This window comes from Phalacrocorax aristotelis, chromosome 4, assembly GCF_949628215.1.
Source record: "Phalacrocorax aristotelis chromosome 4, bGulAri2.1, whole genome shotgun sequence".
NCBI lineage: Eukaryota > Metazoa > Chordata > Aves > Suliformes > Phalacrocoracidae > Phalacrocorax > Phalacrocorax aristotelis.
Window position 1 is genome coordinate 9,638,043 of NC_134279.1, and position 21,169 is coordinate 9,659,211.

The following is a 21,169-nucleotide window of genomic DNA, read 5'->3' on the forward strand; positions in this document are numbered from 1 at the left end:
ACATACAGACGATGATATTAATAAATTTAGTCTTATTGACAGAAAGTGCAGGGACTTGAATGTATGAGCATACAACTTATGTTGAGGGTTCATAAAAATAGTTGCTGGTAAAGCAAGATTTCTAATAAAAACGAAGAATCGTATCTTTAGTCAGTCCTTTGTTAAAATTAGCAGCTCTCAATTTGATCAAGTAGGGGCTGTATCCCCAGGAATTCCTCTGGCAAAGAGGTCCCCCAGCATCTGGAAAACTATCCAATTACAACTTAAAGAAACTTTAAGCAAGGGTGGCTGACTGAAGATGGAAGTCTCTGAGAGTGCTAGGAAAAGAGGAAGAAATGATGTGAGAGGGGGCTTTGTTTTCTCTCATGAGTAAAGTGAGAATTACACCTGTCCTTAAGTTTTGTGGTGAGTGGAGCTGAGGTCCCTGAGGTCTGGTTTGGACCTGTTTGCTTTCCTTTCTTCTGCTGCTGCTTCTCTCTTGCCCTCTTTTGCTATGTGCAGACCAGATTTTTATATAAGAACTTTACATAGATTCTTAGAGTCATCTTGGATATGCATGTGTTGTCAAAAAGGGGCCCTTAATTTAAAAACTCAGTTTGGGGCACAACCAGCGGAGAATAAATGATTGCTGTTAAATGGGCAGAGCCAGGGGAGCAGTAGACGTCTGCTTCTGGGAACAAAAGGGAGGCACCAGAGAGCCACAGCTGTGGAAATCCCACCCTGAGCAGGATCATCGAGAGCTAGCAGCATTTCCTGGCTCTCTCTAGGTACTGGGGGTTGTCCACAGGAGGAGACACTATTATCGTGCCTGGAAGGAGAATTGCATGATCATTCCTTCCTGTCCCAAGCCGATCATAGGTATTGTGATCCCTGAGCTGGCACCGGTGTCCAGTTGCTTCAGAAGCATTTGAGACTGGCTGCCTGTCAAGCCCACTTACTCTTCTTTATAGCTAACAGCTTCTGCCCGACTCACCCTCAGGCATGGCTGGGCAAACCTTACCATTTCACCCTTACAGCTTCAGATCTGACCTTCTGCTTCAGCCAGCATGACTGAGTCAGTGGATTGCCTGGGCGCAAGCTGAGAACTGTGTCACAGGGACTTTCTAGTGCTGTGATATGTAATTATGATTGCAACCATTATGCTTTTTTCTCTTAGATTGGCGTCGTGATAGAGAAAAGAGAGATGATCATGATGAAGTGTGCAGCGTGAGAAGTGAGGGTGGCAGTGTTCGAGGATTCTCCAGAGGCAGAGGCAGAGGAAGAGGCAGAGGAAGAGGACGAGGCAGAGGAAACCCTAGAAGTATGCACAGAAGTAGATGCTTAGCAAAAATTTTAAAACTGCGCTGGTAAAGTTATTGTTTGCATGCGAAGTAAGAGTTGTCTCAAAAAAGATGTCCTGTAACTTCATATAATTAAATAACTTGTCTTTTTAAAATCAGATGCTGTAAACCAACAGTAAAATAGTGTGCATCATGCCCTAAAGTATTTGTGTGCTGGACTTAATATTTTTCATCATCTTCCTTTATGTTCTCCTTTATTTTGAAGTGAACTTTGAATATTCAGTTGGTTATCAAGAACTGTATGGTGAAGGAACTGACCAAGTATTTCAACCTGAGTTTAATGCTAGTGTGATGTATTACTATGGTGATGGAACAGGAGTGCAGATGTATTCTGTGGATGAAGCACTTCTCAAAGAATACATAAAGCATCAAATGTAAGTAGATTGTTTAATGTACAAGTATTTTCAGAGATCTAGTTAAGATAAAATAACTCATTTCAAACAGTGTTTAATTCTTATTATCCATATAAAGATGGAGATGAAGGCATTTCAATTTAACTTTTTGATTTGACCATTACCAGTGTCAGTTTGAATTTATTCACTAGCAGGGTGGAAAAACTGGAGTGATGGGGAGGAATTTTAAGGAAGCTGTTCTGCATCTTGTGCTGTAGTCTGGCTCTAGCTTGTATACCTGCTTTTTTTTTTACGGTACATAGCCCTCTTTTTATGTTGTCATGTAATTGAGATATGGATGTCTCTGAGCTTGTGCTTTTGAGTACTGTTGGTCCGTTTGCCTATAAAGCTCTTCTTGGGTGATGTAGCTAGACATTTCCCTTATTTGCTCTCAATTTCACTTTGAGAAGTCTTGTTAGTTTTGTGTTTTCAGGGTGTTTCACCTGAAACATTTAACTGAAAGAGAGTAGCTTTGCAATGATGCTTGGTTTTTTTCAATAATCTGAAATGTTTACTTTCTCATGTACACCATTAGGCAATGAGAAACCATCTGGAAGACTGATTATCACCAGGAGACAAGTCAAAAAGGGCCTGGAAACCACTAGTTCATTTAAAGAGACAGTTTCCACCACTGGCAGATATTTCATCTTCTGTACTTGCAACGGCATTTCTCTGTGATGCCTTTGTGGTGGTTTTTGATTGCCCTTGTATTCCATACAGCAACTTGCTTATTTTATTCTTGCTTCTTTTGTTACAGTTGACGCAAAAAGGAAGAAAAAAGCCTCTTTAAGGGCAGAAAGTATCTGGCATGTGGCTATCAACTTCAAAACTTCTATTGCAGTCTTTTTTGTTACTCTTGCTGCCAGGCCCCTATGAGACCTGACAGTGGACATGTACCCCCATGTCAGGATAATCGGCCTGCACTGTCCTCAGACAAGTGAGGGAGGAGCACAGACACTCCACTGTTGGCCAGATTTCTGGGCATGCAGTGTAGAATCCAGACCTTCTAAGGTAGGACATGATGATGTCCCCCTCTGCTGAGAAAAAAAATGTCAGTTACAGCATTGGTCACATCTGACTTCTGGTTATATTTGTATTTTATTTTAGCAACAAGAGGTTGGCAGGTGTTAATAGAAGACTTGGCATGGCTGGCTAACCAGAGCCATTGGTTGCTTGTCTGATATGAACTCCTAAGGCAGTTCGATTACGGAGTTTGCTTTCCATGAGAGAGAGGGAGATTCTTGAGCAGATTTAGAACATAACTTCACTATTTTTAAGCTCCTTAAATAAAGAAAAAAAGGGTGTTTTTATCTGTTCGCTTCTTTTAGCACATTAAAAATGATGAGAAACAGACTATATTCATCAATTACCTATTATTAGCTTCTAACTGGGGATGGTTTTGTCTGCCTTTCATAATTTAGCTATAAAATATTAAAGTGGCTATGCCTAAGAAGGAAGTATATACAGAACAAAGCTACACAGAACTGCTAGGTCTCGGAGTTCCTTATGGAGTCCAAGATAAATCAGGATATACTACAGAAGTGAGATTGGTTTGAGTCCTAGTGAACTGACGAATTTTTAAACAGTTTACATGCTTAGTAGGGAAAAATCTTAGAGACTGTGTCCAAGTGAGTTGATGTGTAATTACAGTAAAAAAAAAAAAAACTACTGCTACCAAGCAGTTTATGCTTGTTCCAAGAACCAGTTTGATGTACGAGAGAGAATAATATTTGTATTACATACAAAAATATCTTTTAACATTTTTAATTACAGGCTGCAGTAGTCAGCCTGAAAAGTTTCAGTGCTTAGTCTGCAACATGCAGTAGAACTCTATTTAAAGTCCTCTTTCTTTAAAAAAAAAAAAAAAAAAAGAAATAAAAGTTCAGACATGCATCCAAGTCTGCATCAATTCAAGAATAAGCAAAGGGATTCTGAGGAAAATGATAAAGAAAAGAAAAGCTGGAGGGGGTGTGCGTGTTTAGGTTTGTCCCTCTACTTGGAGCAAACTTGTGCGTTGTCTTCATTTATCATTAATGGTCTTTTACATTCCTTTTTCTAGACTGATGGACATCAAGTGAGGCAGTTTGAGTCAAGTTCAGTCATTGTCCATTTCTGCTTGTGGAATATTTAACTAGGTGAATGGTTACAAGATTTTACCTTTACTGTATGACTGTAAAGGTAACATTAGTAAAATGTTGATATATGGCTTTTGCGCTTGCTTATCTTCTAGATTGGGAGGGGAAGAGAAATGTAGCAGTTCAGGAGAGTAAATAGGATATTCTTGAAAGAATCCTTCTCTTTGTGCACAGTTGCTTCACTGATCGGTTTACTAGCTCTAAGTAAGAGCTTAATTCTCTGAAAGCCTTATTCTCTTCTCTGTTTGCTCTGATTTAATGGCACTGTTTCCATTTGTCGTATGTCTTATTGTCCAACTTTGAGACTTTATATTCATTCTGTCTTGGAGCTGAGTGTTTCATATAGAGAGCTTTTGCTTTGCATAGCTTTAGCTACCAAAAATTAGAGGAAGAAATTATATCAAGCTTCTCCTTGGGTCAATGATGACATCAGAGTCCTCTCCTCTTGGTAACTTTGGCTTTGATCCCAACTTCAGTGGAGACACTTAACATTTTATACTTTGTTGAAAATAGAATTAACTTTATTTACTTTTGCATGTGGGATTTTTTCCTCAGCGTTTTAATGCTCTCTTGTTTTATTTTTGCACTGCCTCTATTTTTGTGTCATAGAATGTTAATTGCTTTTCATTAAATATTTCACTACCTACATTTTCCTGAACCTGATGAGGAGTAGTATTTCTTGGATGTAACGTGCAAAATCATGGTATGATGTGTAAACTCTATGAAAGGCCTAGATTTTAGTTGTCAGGATTAAATTGGGTTTTTTTCCATTCTTTTTTAATAGGATGTTTTCTTGTTCCCTTGCTTTGTGTGACAGATTGTGATTTGAATTCCTTACTTCCTCTCTTCACTGAGTATAAAACATCATGACAGCCTAATCATTTCATAGAGCAGCTTCGTTGTTTAAGAAGATTTGTCTTTCTGCTATTTCTTTGTCCCTCGTCTTTCTTGTTCTGTGGTATTGTCGAATTCCTGAAATGGTCCTTGTCCCTCTTATCCACTAAACATCATCTCTTCTTTTAGACTTTACCTTTCTCCATGAATTGTTGTGCCTTTTGGTGCAGTTTCATGACAAATACAACATTACTATTTTTGTTTTCTCATCTTCCCACAAGCATGCTTGAAGTATTGATTCAGAGTACATATATGTGCCTCAACACTCAGATAGCATACTTAAACCTTCTAATGTACTGGAAACTGTGAAAAGAAAAAATACAGTTCAGGATGAAGGTGCACTGATACTGCTGTGTGGGAAATAACTTATGCCCTGACTGTAAGCAGTAGTTGTCCTTCATCTAAATGGAGGCTAAGAGAATGTTGTTTCCTCCTGTTCGTGTAAGTAATAAGGGAGGGGGCTGGGTGAAAGAAAAATTGAGTCTAGTTTTTCCTTATGTAGTTCATATATGCAAACGTAACAAGACTTTGATTTATATCCCTATGTACTGGGCTGGACAATGAGTCTGTCTTAATGTGTCGAGCATGCATGCTGTTCTGTAAGTCTTGCTAATAATGATGATACGCCTGTTGAAAGAACAATTTTGTTGATGGCAAAATATGCTCTGTTTTTAATGGAAGACTTTAACAAGGAGTCTCAAAGCTGCTATTTTAGGATTTTCTTTAACCTATAATAGCCTCATATTTGCATGTTTCTTTCTGCAGCGAGTATTATTTCAGCACAGAAAATTTGGAAAGAGACTTCTTTCTGAGGAGAAAGATGGACCAACAAGGATTTCTGCCCGTGTCATTGATTGCCAGCTTCCATCGGATGCAAGCTCTGACTACAAATGCTGCGCTTATTTTGGAGGTAAAATAATTCAGAAGTACATATATAGAAAGCTGCTTGGTTAATTTTGTGCTGCCGTTTAAAGTCATTGCTGCGAAGTTAAAGATTTCTCTTTGCGATGACAGGGGTTTTATAAAGAGGCTATAAATGGCAAAGCTTGTGGGCTTCTTCTTTTTTGGATGGTGCTGGATATGTAAAGTTTTTAAAGTTATAATATGCTTGTCACACAGGCCCTAAAGGACAGTACAGAAGTTGAAACTGTGGATCAGAGGATCAGGAAAAGGGTTGATCCAGAAAAGTGGCCAATTCCAGGCCCTCCTCCGTGCAGTCTGCCACCGACTGACTTTTCTCAGCTCATCAATTGTCCAGAATTCATACCAGGCCAAATTTTTGGCTCACATACTGGTAAAGGATTTATTTTATAGAAACATAAGTTTAGGACTGTCTGTTTCCCTTAGGAAGTTTGCCTCTTGATACTGGTTTCATAACAGAAGTTGTACATTTGGTAGTGGTTTATTCAGCTGATACATACGCCTGTCAGCCTTGCACTTGCCAAGTCACGTGGCTGGCATGGCTCATGTGAAGTAGACAGAAATGTTTTATGTGTTATGGCTGTGACCATTCTCCAGAATATGGTGCGATGAAATACAGTCCTTTAGTAGTAGTTGCAGAAGTAGTAATCGTAATCTTAAGTTAATCACAAAATCTGCTTCATTTTGGTAGCAGCTGAAAGTGAACTCTTGTATTTGGTGCATCCTGGTTTTGGATGGGGATCTAATTCACATTATTAATAGAGAGATGGCTTTGTTTGCTGACGATCCTTGGCAAGGAAATCTTTTACTGAAATGTTGGCTGGAATTAAATGGGAAGAAAGACAACTGAGTTAGGCACCTGTCCACAGAGCTAGAGGATGGTGTGGAGAAAACATGTCCCTAATGATGCTGCTTTTGTTTTCTGAACAGCAAATAATTTCTCTCAGACTGTTAGAAATTTTCCACGTAAATAAGTTGCTAGAATTGATCTTCTCTTAATGTTGGGTGAACTGTGAAAAGCTGTCTCCTAAAAATGGAAAGAAATTCTGCTGATCCGTGTTATATTTAGCGAGAGAGGTAGAAAAATGGTAGATGCGGTTAAAAAGCTACTGAGCACTGTTTTCCACTGCTAGAGTCTGCACCAAGTTCTCCAAGAATGGGAAGCCTGCTCAGTCCAAAGGAAAACACTGAAACAAGTAATTTTCAGACAATGTCCAAAGGGTTGTCTACAAGTTTGCCTGATTTGGACTCTGAACCTTGGATAGAAGTGAAGAAGAGGCATCATGCATCTACGGTCAAACTAAAGGTAAAATCAGAAACCTTTAAGCTGTGCTTCAATAAAAAAAATGGAAAACCTGCCAACTTTCAGATTATGCTGTAAACCAAGGTTTTTCACATCTTAACGGATGTGATGCTTGATAATCCAATACAGTTAGTGCGCATACTTGTCACTCTACCAGAGCTTGAATAACTGAGTGCATTTAAAATCATGATCCGAAGCTCACTAAAATGAAAAGGAAATACTGTGGTTTTTTTCTGCTGAGTGACAGTTGTACCTGTTGATTATTAAAAAATATGCATTGACAATTGTCCTAAAAGCATATGGCAGAATTACTTAGAACAGCACAGTAATTTACTTAAACATCTGAAAGTGGCTGTATTGTTTCTGATTCCGGTACATTTGTTTATTGAAAATGTAGTGTCATGTTCTATTTGTCTCCCATTTGGATAATCACTATCCAATTCCAATATTAAATGCATCACCTTTTCCAACTTAGGAAACTGTTCCTATAGCTGATCAAACGTCAGATCAACAGCAGCCACCCCCCCGCCCAGAGGAACAAGAACAAGAAGAACTTGATTTTTTGTTTGATGAAGAGATGGAACACGTTCAAGATCGGAAGAATAAATTTACTGATTGGTCAGACAGCGATTCCGATTATGAAATTGATGATCAGGACGTAAACAAGATTTTGATTGTAACACAGACACCACCGTATATGAGAAAACATCTTGGTGGAGATCGTACTGGCAACCACACGTGCCGTGCAAATATTACATCAGAACTTGCTAAAGTCATTAATGATGGCTTATACTATTATGAACAGGATTTGTGGATGGAGCAGAGTGAAAATGACACTATGATGAAGGTAACTCGCTTCACTTTCGACCTGAAAAACTTGCCTGTCCAAACAGTTCCAAAACTAATTTCAGGCATCTGCTACGTAATTGTAAAATGCTACACTTATTTGAAAGAAAAGTGACAGTGGTTGAATTTACAGGTCTATTGAATTGTCTTTATTTTGATAGTATTATAAACAGTTGAAAGCAAAACAAAGCTTTTCTTGTCACAGATTTGACCAAAACCGTTGAATGAATACTTGTTTAGAACTACTTTTAATGTTTTGGAGATGGTTCAACTTTTCCAGTGTCTTCCTGCTCTGTGAATAACTTGTTTCATAACATTCGCAAACCCCTGCCATAGGGGAAGGGGGCACTTGTCTGAGGTGAGATAACAAGAGGGAGAGGTAATACAGTCATTGTAAGAGAGTTTTATATTGAGGTTCTGTTGACCTTGTAGCTTGTTAGAATGATAGCTCTGTAAGCAAATGAACCTTTGGATTGCACACCTTACTTTATTATAGAAACCCTTCTATTTCCCAGCCTGTACATGAGCCCCTGTCTTTGAGGCTTTCAAAACTTTGGAAGGAGATTGTCAGCTTTGTGATTTATTCTTTATGTTGTAGTTGTTTGTGGTTGGTTTTTTTTTTTTTTTAAATATACTAGGCAGCTGTAAAATTACAGATGAGTTGAACTCCAGCACTTTGTAGGCAGAGGTAACGTGGCATGCTGCAGTCCTGTCACTGCTCTTGGTTTATTAAGAAACCCCTTCTTCTGTGCGAGGGAGGCCAGTGAGCAGCGTGTCTGTAGGAAGCCTGTATCACTAGCAGATATTGCGTGTACAGAAATGCAGAGTTACCTAAGCACAAAGTGGTGAGGGGAAGGAGCTTTATCTGTGTACAAGGGCAAAGGTGAGTCGTGGAACGAGGTGGAAGGGGGCAAGTAGTTTACAGGACAAATGGAGCATGTGGGTACAAAAAAAGAGCTGACAAAGATAGAAATGAATGTTGAGAATAAAAGCAAGAAATAAAGGTAGAATTTGGAATACAGAGGTTTTAGTACAAATGAAATGGACCGAGAAACCCAGCAAACTGGAAGAAGACAGTGACAAATAGCACACAAGAGACAATCTTTTCTTTTTTGTTGCTGTTACCTTCTTGACCATGATTTAAAGAAGATTTTTTTTCATGCGCAGCATGCACACACACACAGATGTCCCGTCCCACCCCACCTTCAGCTGAGTAGGGGCATGAGTGATTTGAGGCGGTGCCACACATCTTGGAAAATAAAAAAAAAAATTTAAAAAGGCTGAACACTTTATTTACAAATACTGGCTTTTCTTTAGATGTAGTCTGAGGAAAGGAGCAGGGCCTTTTCTGCTCCCCTAAATTGCTAGGATCTTCCTTGGCATGCTTGCTGCAGAAGGATGGTTTTGGCAAGGGGCAGGATCTGAGTCACTTCCATTCCTTATTTGTCTGTGAAAATTTGCATGTAGATTGGCTTACCTGCCTCCATTCGCCCATTTGTTGGCATAACTGTTTCTTTTAGCTAGTGCAGTGTGAGCTGCATTAGGTTATATAGAGTGTTCATTGCAACTTTCGTACAACGTGTGCTGGAGACTCCTGCCATCTTCCTTGAAAGAAATCCGTACTGGCCGGGTATGGGTAGTTGTGTGTCAACTGGCTTGCTTCTTTTCTCTCTTATGATATTCACATGTTTCTCAGGATGATATCCACTGTCGTGCTTTGCATTTACAATTTGCTTTTTCTAATTCAGCAAGAGATTGAGAACTTTAAGAAGCTAAATCTCATTGGTAAGGAAGAATTTGATAATCATGCACCAGAACCAATTGCTGATACAACCCAGGAAGTTCCTCCAGGACCTCCAGGGTTACAGAAAGGTAAGCATTACATATTTATTTTTAGAAGAAGCTGGTACTCTTACTTCTCAGGGTATATATGAGCATCAATAGGCAGTGTTCTACTTTGTTGTCACCATGTACCAACACCAGGTGTGTTTTGTGTAACTTGACATTTACAATGTATTAAGTAATAGCCAGTGATGTTGTAAAACATTTTCTAGAAGCCAGTATTTTTATGGGATAGAACAAAGTGAGACTGGAAGAATTTTCTACTTGTGTCATAACCTTACTGAGCAGGCACAACGCCTTTCAAGGTATTTCTGATATATGAGTAGTAGTAACACTTACTAGGATACATGCTAATAGCATCTTTAAAGTAGTTGAAGAAAACCACCTTGCCAAACCCACCACCTCACCAAAAAGCCAGAATGTGGTTACACTTTCACCGATGTTTATTTTCCATTACTTTGCTGGTGTAGATACACAAAAACAAGCAGATAAGAAAGAAGGGCATTTAAATTTTCCACTAAAGACACACTTGAAACATTATTTCATAGTTTTGAACAGTTTGTACTGCTTCTATGCTGAGTGCTTTTGTTAATTTCATTATCCTTTGGGGATGATGCAGTTGGCTTGAAATGAAACAGGCCTTTAAGATACTAGGGGAGCTTAGGCTTTGAAATCCGAAGTTTCTTTTGAAAACCTATGTTTTCTTCCTTCCTGCCTACAGATTTAGCAGAGGAGCTAGCTTCTAATGTGTTGAATATTGAAGTACCTCCAACAGCAGCAATAGCTCGATCACTGCCAACAGCAGTTCCAGATTCCCCCATTGTTCACCCTGGCTTCACCTCGCAAACACCTCGCACCCCAAGGCTCCAGGATCCCAACAAAACACCCAGATTCTACCCTGTTGTTAAAGAAGCGCGATCCATTGATGTAAAGGTAAATGGAAAGATGTAAATTTTTTTTTAACCAGAAAAAGCCTATAAAACTCACAGCTGTGGATACAATTTAACAACAATGAAAAAGCAAAAAATGAAACACTCATCCTTTTTTCTTGTTTATCTTCAAAATATTTACCACATTCATTCTTTTTTATTTCTACAGAATGGCTTCAGAGTTTTCTCTGTAACATTTCTTAAAAGTCCTTGCTGAAAAAGTGTTATGTCCGAAGATTTCTAACTTGTTACATAAGACTAATCTTTAGGTTATGAAACTGGAGTGTTGTGACTTTATCATGTGTTAGACAGAACATAAAATTTTTACAACTTTGTTTTAAGAGGGAGAGGATGAATGACATCAAATTAGGGAAATAAATACTTCATTTACTTTCTTAGACTCCAAGAAAAAGAAAAACACGACACAGTACAAATCCTCCGTTAGAATGCCATGTTGGTTGGGTGATGGATTCCAGAGACCACAGGCCAACAGCTTCCTCTGTGAGGTAAATTTTCTTCTTTGTTGTTGTACTAAATGTGTTTGCAATGTCATTAGTTCTCACTGCTAATGGAGAAATAGGCTGTGATAAAAGACAATTTATAAATAGAGTGGAAGCAAGAAAAGAGCCATCGAGAACAAAAACAATACAGGGTGTAGCTGGAAGCACCCTAGCTAGAGTGACTGTGTTCACAATGTTGTTTGTTGATCCTTGATAAAGAAGCAGTAATATTGCTTGAAGTACTGATGTTCACGTCAGTGATCTTGTCTTTAAGTGGCCATTTAAAAATCAGACATTACAGTAACATTTAATTATCATCTTCTAAAACTTCCCGGTTTTTGGCATGTTAGCACAGAATCTGATTTTCTTGAGGTGCACCTGAAAACAGATGACTGGGACCCCAGCCATGCATTGAGGTGGTCATCAGGGGATTGTACTATTCTGACAGCACTTGCATAGACTAGAATTGTTGAAAATTGCTTCCGTAGAAAAGCACTGTTTATGCGACAGAAACAAGTGGGTTTTTATTTTTTTCTTCAGCAGTTCCAATGCTTCACCTTCAGAAGGAGTTCCACTAGGAGGAAGTTACGGGTGTACCCCAAATTCTCTTCCAAAATTTCAGCATCCTTCTCATGAACTGTTAAAGGAAAATGGCTTTACTCAACAGGTGTACCACAAATACCGTCGAAGGTGTCTAATGGGTAAGCTGTTAAGTGCGCTTCCTAAAATTTTGGGTAGAAGTTACCAGGTATCATCTGATACCAGTTTTCTCAATGTTGTTCCTCATCCTTAATTTTTCTTGGGAAAAGAAAGCAAAATTTATTTGCTGCTTCTACCTTATGAACTCTGCTTTCCACTTAACTCTACATTCCCTGACAAAAAAAAAAATTACACTGAAATTTTAAACTGAAGTTACTGGAAGATGTCGTGTACGTATTACTAATGGAAAAGCACTTGAAAAGATTCTGCTGAAAAATTAAAAATAGCTGTCCCCTTGCTCCTTTCTTTTTTCTTCTAGAGAGGAAACGGTTGGGAATTGGCCAGTCCCAGGAAATGAACACACTTTTCCGTTTCTGGTCGTTTTTTCTGAGAGATCACTTCAACAAGAAAATGTATGAAGAATTCAAACAACTTGCCCTAGAAGATGCAAAAGAACACTACAGGTATTCGCTTTTTCCTGGAAGTTAAAAACTGTGGAGGTCTTACCATTTGTTTTAATGACTGTGAAGTTTATGTATATCTGAAGTGAACTTTTTTAGTATTGGCTTTGACTCTGTGTAAACCTTTAAAATAGCGGGCTGTATAAATTATTTTAATACAAAAAATCTTTGTATATATTTGGGCTTTCCAGATAAACAGCTAAACGTGCAGCACTTCCTGACTTGTAATGGGTCCCGAATTCTACAAAGTCCTGTAACTTGTTGACCGTGACAAGTCAGCTCTGTACTTCAACACTCTTAAGATTCTTCCTTCCCTAGGTGAAGACATTCTTAACCTCATTCAACTTGTTCAAACTGTTTCTTGCCTTCCAAAAATACCAGAAAAATGACCACAAAATAAATTACCACTGCCCCATTAGTTCTTTGATATTATGCCCTTTCGTTCACCCAGTTCCCCTGCCTCTCTTTCTCTTGGCCAAAGAGTCAGGGTAGCCCAACATTTTGAATGCCAAGTGAGGACGTACTGGCTACGGAAATCCTGAAGTTTGGGTATGTTTTCCGAGACTGCAGAACGATAGTCCCTAGATATAATACCTTGTGTCTCTGCTCTGAGCTTTCTTGATGCTCTGTGGTTATCCAAGGATACATGTACCAGGAGAAAATTCAGAAGGCCATTAAGGGGACTAAGGTGGCATCAGATGAACCCAGAACAGGAGGAGGTCCACTATCTGGAGGCCCGAGGCAGCCCGGGCACCAGTGTGGCGGCCAAAGCCAGTGTGTTACTAAATACTGAGCCAGAATCCCTGGCGCTGGGTTGTGCGGGAGCTGGAGGAACACCAACTCCTGCCCTAAAGGTTGGGTTTTGCACTGGCAGTGGGTTAGGCTGGCTTGTGATCCCACTCACTAAGGCTGGGTTTATGTTGAAACTGTCTGCGTACACAAACATACCAAAAATGCGAAAACGCCTTCATTTGGTATGTGCACGTTGTGCCTGTAGTTCATCAGCTGAAACCATGGGACAAACCTGATTTTCCCAGGTCAGTTTTGATTATTTGTAAAGATGTTTTAGAACAATAGGTCGATTAAAAATCAATGTGTAAAGGAAGTTTTTTATGAGAATGGTAAAATGCGACCATGCCATTTACTTAAATGCAAGGACAGACTGAAAACTTGAGTCCTTCTGAGGAACGAGGAGTGTATGTGTGAGATTTTCATACCTCTCTGTTCTGTTACAGGTACGGATTGGAATGCTTGTTTAGATTTTACAGCTATGGCCTGGAAAAGAAATTCAGGCAAGAAATATTCAAGGATTTCCAAGAAGAAACAAAGAGAGACTATGAAGCTGGTAATTATCATAGGCCAGTCACTGCTCACACCGGGGTAACTCTATCTGGGAGATAATCCCAATTCCTTGGCACTGACTTGTTAACTAACCCAAGAACAGCTTTTGTTCATGTTCCTTTTATCTTACAGTTCTCTTGAACATAGAGTTACCGGTGAATAATTAAGTTTTTAATTACATCTGACCTTTGTAAATTGGTAAAACTATCTTTTTCCATTGTTAGGTCAGCTCTACGGGCTGGAGAAATTTTGGGCTTATCTAAAATACTCTCAGCACAAGACTCCAGCCATTGACCCCAAACTGCAAGAATACCTTAATAAATTTAAGAGACTGGAGGACTTCCGAGTGGATGTAAGTTTCAATACTTGTTGTAAATAAATATTTGGTGTAGGAATGTTTTCACTGCAAGGTGAACTGAGAACAGAACTTCACAAAAAGGCAGCTATGCAAATCCTGTCAATGACTAGAAAAAGCACAATTGAAAACCTAGATTCAAATGAAAAATGCAGTTTTGTTCTAGACATTCTTTTTTTGAACCAAAGTATGGTGCTGAGGTGTGGTGGCTGAAATGTAAAAAGCATCGATCTGTTTTCATTGTGTAACGAATAGCAAAAAAAGCTTATTTGTCATCTGGCAAGACTGATGACTTCCACACGGTTTAAGAATCCAGCAAATGAATTAATGCCCAACAGGCATTTCTTAACGAACTGTGACGGGCGTTGTCCTTGCCGAGGCTTTATATGCCAAGTTCAATGTATCCTTCCTGTAGAACGCTGCATTCGTAAACCGTGTGATTCCAGAGTTCGGTGCTGCCGTGCTTGTCCAAACGGGCTGTGGTGCGCTACGTCACCGTCGTCCTCTGTAAGCCTCCATTTTCTAGGAGTTGTTGCAAACGTTTGGACAGTGCCGATTAAATAATACTGTAAGGCTGTTTAAAGTCCTCAATGTGCCATGCACTAGCACTTCTAGCTAAACGGCCAGGAAAGCTTTAGAATGTCACCGGTGAGCTGTGACTAACTGAGATTACTAGGCCTCACTGAGGGCCTAATTATGTAATGCTCTGTCCTTTTTGGTCCTTAAAGTACATGAAAAGGCAAATACCTGGCCTTGCGGAAAACATTCAACAGGTTGCCAATGTTTATTTTCAGCCTCCTATCAGTGAAGAATCTGGCAGAAAGAGACCGGTAGCCACAACAGATGAGGATTCAGGTCATCGCAGACATCAGTCTAGTTCTTCTAAAACCCTTCCTGCCGCTAAGCCCACGGCTGCCTGTCAGTCCCAGGCACGAAGAAACGTCACCAGTGGGAATACTGCGCAAGCGTCCATAGGCCACAACAGTGCTGCCACAAAACCTATAGAAAGTGATGTACCAGAAAAATAGACTTAAAGATGAGCTTGCGCCCTTGAGAATCAGCTTTTACATCACTCTTAATTTGGAGATCTTCAAGGCGAGCCAATCTAACATGCGATTAAAAATGTATGGGAAGACAAAGGATTGGATTCTCTTTTCCACAGGATTTAGTTCCAAAACACTTACCCTAGGAGAGTTGCTCTTGGATTTCGGGATCATCGGAAGGATCCTAGGGAAGATTCTTTGGCTTCAGTATTGCTTTCTCCGAGCTTTTGTTTACAAAGAACTGCATTCCTTGCATATGCAAAAAATACTTTGGGGATGCCTTACATTTCAGCTCATATTTCTTAAAAAAAGGTATGATATACCCATGTTATTTACTGTGCTTTCTTTACCCAGATTTTCCCATTATTCGTATGTTACCAAAGCAAAAAAACCTTAAGTTATGTGTAGAATTTTAAATGTAAAGGAAGGATCTATGTGATTGGTTTGCTCTTGAATCTAACTACGAAAAAGTATGGTTTTGTGCAAAGCACGCTCGAGAATGTGCAGCTGTATATGAAACTGCGTTTCTCGATTCTATTTAAAGACATAGTTTCTATTATGTTTTTTTCAGGGTCTCCATAGTTAGTATTTTATTAAGTATGGAGTGGACATAACTGGGATAGTTTTGCAGCTATTTCCTTCAGTACTGGTTCTTAAATAACTCAAGCAACAGCAAAATACAGGGGAAAATGGATCTGTTGATTTCATAGTGTCTTAATTCACATACAGTATCTAGAGTTTGTGCAGGTTGATCAAACAGCAAACTACTCAAATTATTCTTGGCGTGAGAGGTGTCTTCCTTTGAATTCTCTTACGATTATGAAGTACTCTAACAGGAGAGGCATAATTTTCAAAAATCTTTTTTTCTCCCTATTCCAAGTAATAAAAATTAGTTTGGAGGGAAACAAAGTATTCCTTGTAAATTCTATTTTTTGCTTTATTTTGCAATATCTGAATGAAGTTCTGCTTAAATTGTGCTAGCTAAGCCTAAATAATTTCAAGCAGGTCTAAATGCAATTTCACTGAATGTAAGTTATTCAAACACAAATCCACGTCTGTAGCTGAAATATGGGGATGTTTATATCCTGTAACTTCTTATTAACCTCATTACTGTTGGCTTTTAAAGATTCAAAAAACCGAGTGGGTAACTTACCTCTTCTAAGGGCAGTTGAGAAGAATTTCAGCTTTTCGTTAGTTAACTGCAGAAGACTTCAGTTAACTTCTAAAGTTAAAAAGTTAGGTCTAGCACAAATGCCTTAATCCACGAAGGTGCCCTGACAGCACAACCACGTATGGGGCTCTAAAGAACAAGTCCATTATTTTTTCAGTCACTGTCTTGTGAATCTCGATGAAACAAATTACGAACGTTTGCTTTGTAAAGGGAGCATATCTTAGTGGTGGCCTTCCCTACAGTTACTACCATTTCAGTATGAAATTGAGCCTTTTGTAAGTGGCCTGTTCTAAATGAATTCAAACGAACACATACCAATATTTCAAGTACTTTCCCATAAATATGCTGAAGTGACACATCTCAATCCTGTGTTTGATCCATGCCTTTTGCTATCCAAGAAAATGATGCGAATGTAAATTTGGATTGAAATTGTATATACAAGTAATGGATTTAAGATATTTCCTTTCACTTTTTCATTGGAAAATGTGCAGATTAAGCTTAGTGTGTGTAATTTTGTGATATCTTGACAAATTTTATAAAAACAACAACAACAAACCCTACTAGTGTTGTACATCAACTTTTTTTTTTCCCCAAAGTGTGAAGAAAACCATCTAGAAGGGGTGTAAGGCTGGAGACTTGCACGTGAATTTCTGTTGCCTCTGGTGCAAGCCGGTACCAGGGCAACCCAGCCCACGCAAGGCTGAAGTAGTTCTTGGGATGTGAGCCAGCTTTCTTCGAGTTCAATATTGATTTATATTTTTCATATGACTGGGTATTTCTCAAAGAAGAACATGACAGGTGGCTGATAAATATGGCTGAAAGCAAAGAGAGTGAGCGCATTACCAGCGGGCCTCTGCAGGGCTAGCTGCTTAGACCCTGTCCCTTTATTTAGGGGGACAGAAAACCCACCCAAGTCCATGCCACAGCTCTGGCTGCCTTTCAGGATCGCCTCCTTTCACTTCCCATGGGCTTGAATCTTCCCTCCCTTGCTGAGCTGAGAATGAACCTGCTGGATTTTAGAATGAACCCCAAACACTTTGCTGGCGAAGGAGCTCGTTTCTCCATGGGGCTTACAGTGGTTAATCACCTTGCACTGACTGGCACACCTGTGCTGCAGAGCCATAAAATTGCCTCTGAACGCACATGTACATGCCCAGCATTCTTTCTGATGCCTTTTAGCTCCATTTAAGCCAACCCCAACCTTCAATTAGTCTTTCTTAAGCCTGGCTGTTTTCTAATGGTAGTCTATTACTAAACACTTAGCAAGTCTTAGACCTTTCCTTGTCTAAAAGTTCTCCCATGTGCTCTTTAAATAACTTAGTTTAGGTTTGTCCTCATTTCTTCTGTTGAGAAATGACTGTACAAGTATTTCAAAGTATCCCTCCTGCCTAAACTCAGGAAGATTTTTTTTTTTTTTTGTAATGCTCAGAATATTGGATTCTAAAGGCTTTTTAAAAGGGAAGGAAGGGAAGACTTAAGATGGCTCTTGTTCCGGATGGAGACCAGGTATGTTTTCCTCTTTAAGCAGCAGTAGCCTGCCTGCATGACCCATGCTCCTGGAGTTTAGCAGGGATTCGGGTTGCTGCAGGAGATAAAGCACTAGAATGAAGAGAAGCCAGTTTGTATTCAGCGCAGCCTCGACCCTGCAGAACGTGCTTCAGGCAGCGCTGCAGCACTGAGGTGACAAACTACCCTCCCTCGCTTCCAGACAGAGGAAGAGACTAAGCATCAGCCGATGTTCTTTTACGGACAAACCCCACAGCTATGCTAGGCTATACCCGGAATCTTAAAAGCTTTCTTCTCTGCTGGCTTTGGTCTAGATTGGGTTTGTTTGGTTTTTTTTTTTCCTGGGGTGGGGAGAATGCAGTTCCCTTTGCAGCTTACGCTTCCACAAACTCCACTATGAAAATGCAGCGCACAGACCCTCCCCAACACCTAACCCTGTAAGGACCTACAGTTTTTAGCTTGTCTGAGGTGTTGTATTACTGTTTGACCTAAGTACCAAGAAACTTCAGAGTACAACTTAACGTGGCAACATTACTTATTAAAGAAATGTAACAGAACTGGTAACAGACTAAGTCCTGCCTTAGTACCTTCAAAGCTGATTAGCTGAGGTTTCTTTCTAGTTAAAAAATGACACATACACACACACAAAAAAAAAACCAAACCCAAACCATGCCTTCAACTCTGTGAAAGCAAAGGACAGGAATTTCACTCCTGTGAAAGGGAGTTTTCATACAAGTAGTAATTGAATGCTTGTGGTTAAGTGACAAATCCAGACTTGCCACCAGCACTTCGTACCTCCAAAAGGCTTTATTTTTAGATCCTTCCAGAGAGTATGCTTGTAGGCTTTGCCCAGGTATCCAGAAAAAGTGACAGGTCAGCAACATAAAATCATCATAACAAAAAAAAATAGTAGTAAACTTTGTAACCTGCATGGGGCAAATTGATTTGTTCATGATTTTTGGAGGAAGGCTGCAGCCCTGACCTCTCTGAAACACGTTAAAGTTGCTGTCTGCTGATGCAGGAAAAAATACACAAAACCACAACAGCTCCCCAAGAGAAAGGGCGAGGAATGCTTTGGGTTTGTTTGGGTTTTTTTGTTTTGAAGTTTTCAGGTAAACAACCCTTCCCCTGCATTTGAACCAACCTTTGCACACATGTTCTATCCCAAGCAAGCTTAAAACCCAAACTGTAAACACCTGCTAGTAAACATTCACCTTTAACCATTGCATGGAAGCCAGCAGAAGGCTTGGCCAGTAACCTTCATACTGAATTACTTGGTTTCCATATTTAAGTAAGCTTTCTAGGCCAGAGTTACATTATTACTAGCGTTAAGTAGGAAAAGGAGTAAACAGCCAAGTCTACAGCTGCAACTGCATCATTCCGTTCATGCCTGAAAGCACAGTCAGAGGCCAGCGATGGCCGGGTTTTTCCCCCAGCCTACGCTTCAGCCTGCAGCACTGAAATGGGAAAGACCCAAGCCTGCAAGGAGGACTCTTCAGGCTGTGGATTTCATCACAAACACACTTTGAGCTTAATAAGTGAACTTCAGCAACGCTTCAGTACCGAGTTGCTGAATTAGTGAGTGATGCTTCATGAAAAACCACATGGCTTTGTCCTAAAAAAATAAAACCAACCCCAAAGCAGAGCTGGGAAGACCTTTATATGCAAAGTACTAGGTCTTGATCACTATTTTGTACTATTCTACACAATGATGCATGTGTTTCCTGGAGGAAATAAACCCCCTCCAACTTTTATTGTAGCAAAAACAATGATCAGCGAGACTCAAAGCATAAATAAGGTTTAACTATTCCTTGACCTTTACAATTAAGATGGTAACATCAAACTGATTTTGTAGGAAGGCCTAAGATCTTGAAAGTGAAATAAGATCAGCAGCAGAGTGCTACACTGCCTTTAGATGATGCATGCAACCCAGAGATAGAAAAAATTAAACTTTAGCCAAGGAAAAGTAGCTCTAGCTCAATAAAAAGATACAAATACAAGCACATGAAAGGCTAATTCTGTAGTTTTTAGTGGGAATTCAAAATGTTCAGATCAAGTAACAACATATTTTTTTTCTTCATTCAAGAAGGTTTAAAAATAACTTCCTCCATAATAAAGCATTTTTGGTGTGCGAATGAGGCAGAAGTGTCAAAACAAATGACTACTCCAACTAGTTTAACGCTAAGTCTAGCCTAGGAAAACAAGTCCTAGATTAAACTGGAAATGTATTTTGTTTCTAAAGATGCTGAGAAAGACCTCCTTCAAGTCCCTTATGTTGCTTAAACAAAATTCAACACATTGTCAGTATCAACCTGCCTGTCATTGTAGTTAATAGTGAATTTTGGGCAAGCGATTGACGCAAACTTTACAAGGATGAATGCCTCCATAAAATTCTTATATTAATTGCACTAAAGTTTTGATGGATGTGATGTTATTCTAAACTATCCTGTGTAGGCGTCAACTTTATTTTTTTATAAAAATGAAAGCTACAACGTGCTTTGAAGCACTTTGGTTTTAGGTTGTCAGCTTTAAGTCACCGGTGACTTTGTGTGTAGGATGGACCTACATCTGCTAGCTGTCAAAATACAGGATTCAGTCTATACAACACAGTGGTGCCATGGGATGTCAGGTTTGTGTTCTTCAGTTACCACTAAATTCCTCCAAAGCAAAACTTGTCCTTTACCCCCTTGCTGTTCAACTAGTCCTAAATCATAAAAGTAAAAATTTTAGCACTGTTCCTTTAAAACAATTTAAAATCCAAAACCCAACACAACAAAGCTTTCTGTAGCTTGGCTGCGACTAAGCTTCACTGCATTTCTTACAGCAAGGGAAAGGCAAGGCAGCCCCCGGGTTAGGCAGTCGTGGCACATATGAAGCTGCCCTTCTTTCTCCACTAGGAAGCAGCTACACAAACCAGACACAAGCACGATAAGCCGCTAACGCTACAGCTACGCCAGGCATAGCAACACTGATAGCTGTAACGAGCAAAGAGAAGAGTAACTCGTGGCAAGTGTTAAGAACCTCCAGCCACGACTTGGTACAGAAGAAGCTGTAACAAACAGTATGTGTGTTTTCATGTGGAAGCCTGGGAAAAAAGTATGGATCTGGTTGTCCTAGCTGACGGTTGGGCAGGCCGCCCTTTCCCGCTCCACAGGTAGCCGCAGCTTGGTGCCATGGCGAGGTGCAGCAGCTGGTGCAAAAGCTAAAAGCAAAAGGTGTAAAGCCTTTTATAGCAAGATTTAGTTAACAGAAAAAACAAAATCCCTAGTGAAACATCCAGATAAAGAACTGGCGCTCGAGTACTCCTAGCTCCTGTCCTACGCAAGGAAGCTTTTCTTTTATCCCTTGGCAGCTTCCATCATTCCACCTGAAACACGTTTCTGTGGTCAGTTACACTGGTATGCCAGCATTTCAGCAGTGGTAGATGATCAGCAGACACAGTGCTAAGGCACAAACCGAAGCCTGGACACTGCACTAATGCTCAGCTCAAG

At 39.7% G+C, this 21,169-nt stretch overlaps 1 protein-coding gene across 9 annotated transcripts in view; it reads left to right on the plus strand.

Moving 5' to 3' along the window:
• Positions 1–16,727, plus strand: part of LARP1B (La ribonucleoprotein 1B) — a 34,197-nt gene extending 17,470 nt beyond the window's left edge. For 4 of the 9 annotated variants that reach the window (XM_075090221.1, XM_075090218.1, XM_075090222.1 and 1 more), the window contains exons 6-19: positions 1,157–1,300; positions 1,546–1,714; positions 5,527–5,671; positions 5,881–6,055; positions 6,816–6,988; positions 7,461–7,832; positions 9,580–9,703; positions 10,395–10,606; positions 11,002–11,108; positions 11,643–11,803; positions 12,121–12,265; positions 13,498–13,607; positions 13,828–13,955; positions 14,753–16,727. In XM_075090221.1, coding sequence (XP_074946322.1) covers position 1,300; positions 1,546–1,714; positions 5,527–5,671; positions 5,881–6,055; positions 6,816–6,988; positions 7,461–7,832; positions 9,580–9,703; positions 10,395–10,606; positions 11,002–11,108; positions 11,643–11,803; positions 12,121–12,265; positions 13,498–13,607; positions 13,828–13,955; positions 14,753–14,986 — 2,256 coding nt within the window. In that variant the 5' untranslated portion in view covers positions 1,157–1,299 and the 3' untranslated portion in view covers positions 14,987–16,727. Of the gene's footprint in view, positions 1–1,156; positions 1,301–1,545; positions 1,715–2,602; positions 2,744–3,061; positions 3,868–5,068; positions 5,203–5,526; positions 5,672–5,880; positions 6,056–6,815; positions 6,989–7,460; positions 7,833–9,579; positions 9,704–10,394; positions 10,607–11,001; positions 11,109–11,642; positions 11,804–12,120; positions 12,266–13,497; positions 13,608–13,827; positions 13,956–14,752 lie in introns of those variants that run through there. The other 5 variants (XM_075090220.1, XM_075090226.1, XM_075090224.1 and 2 more) reach the window with 5 other exon arrangements.
• The last annotated feature ends 4,442 nt before the right edge of the window (positions 16,728–21,169 follow it).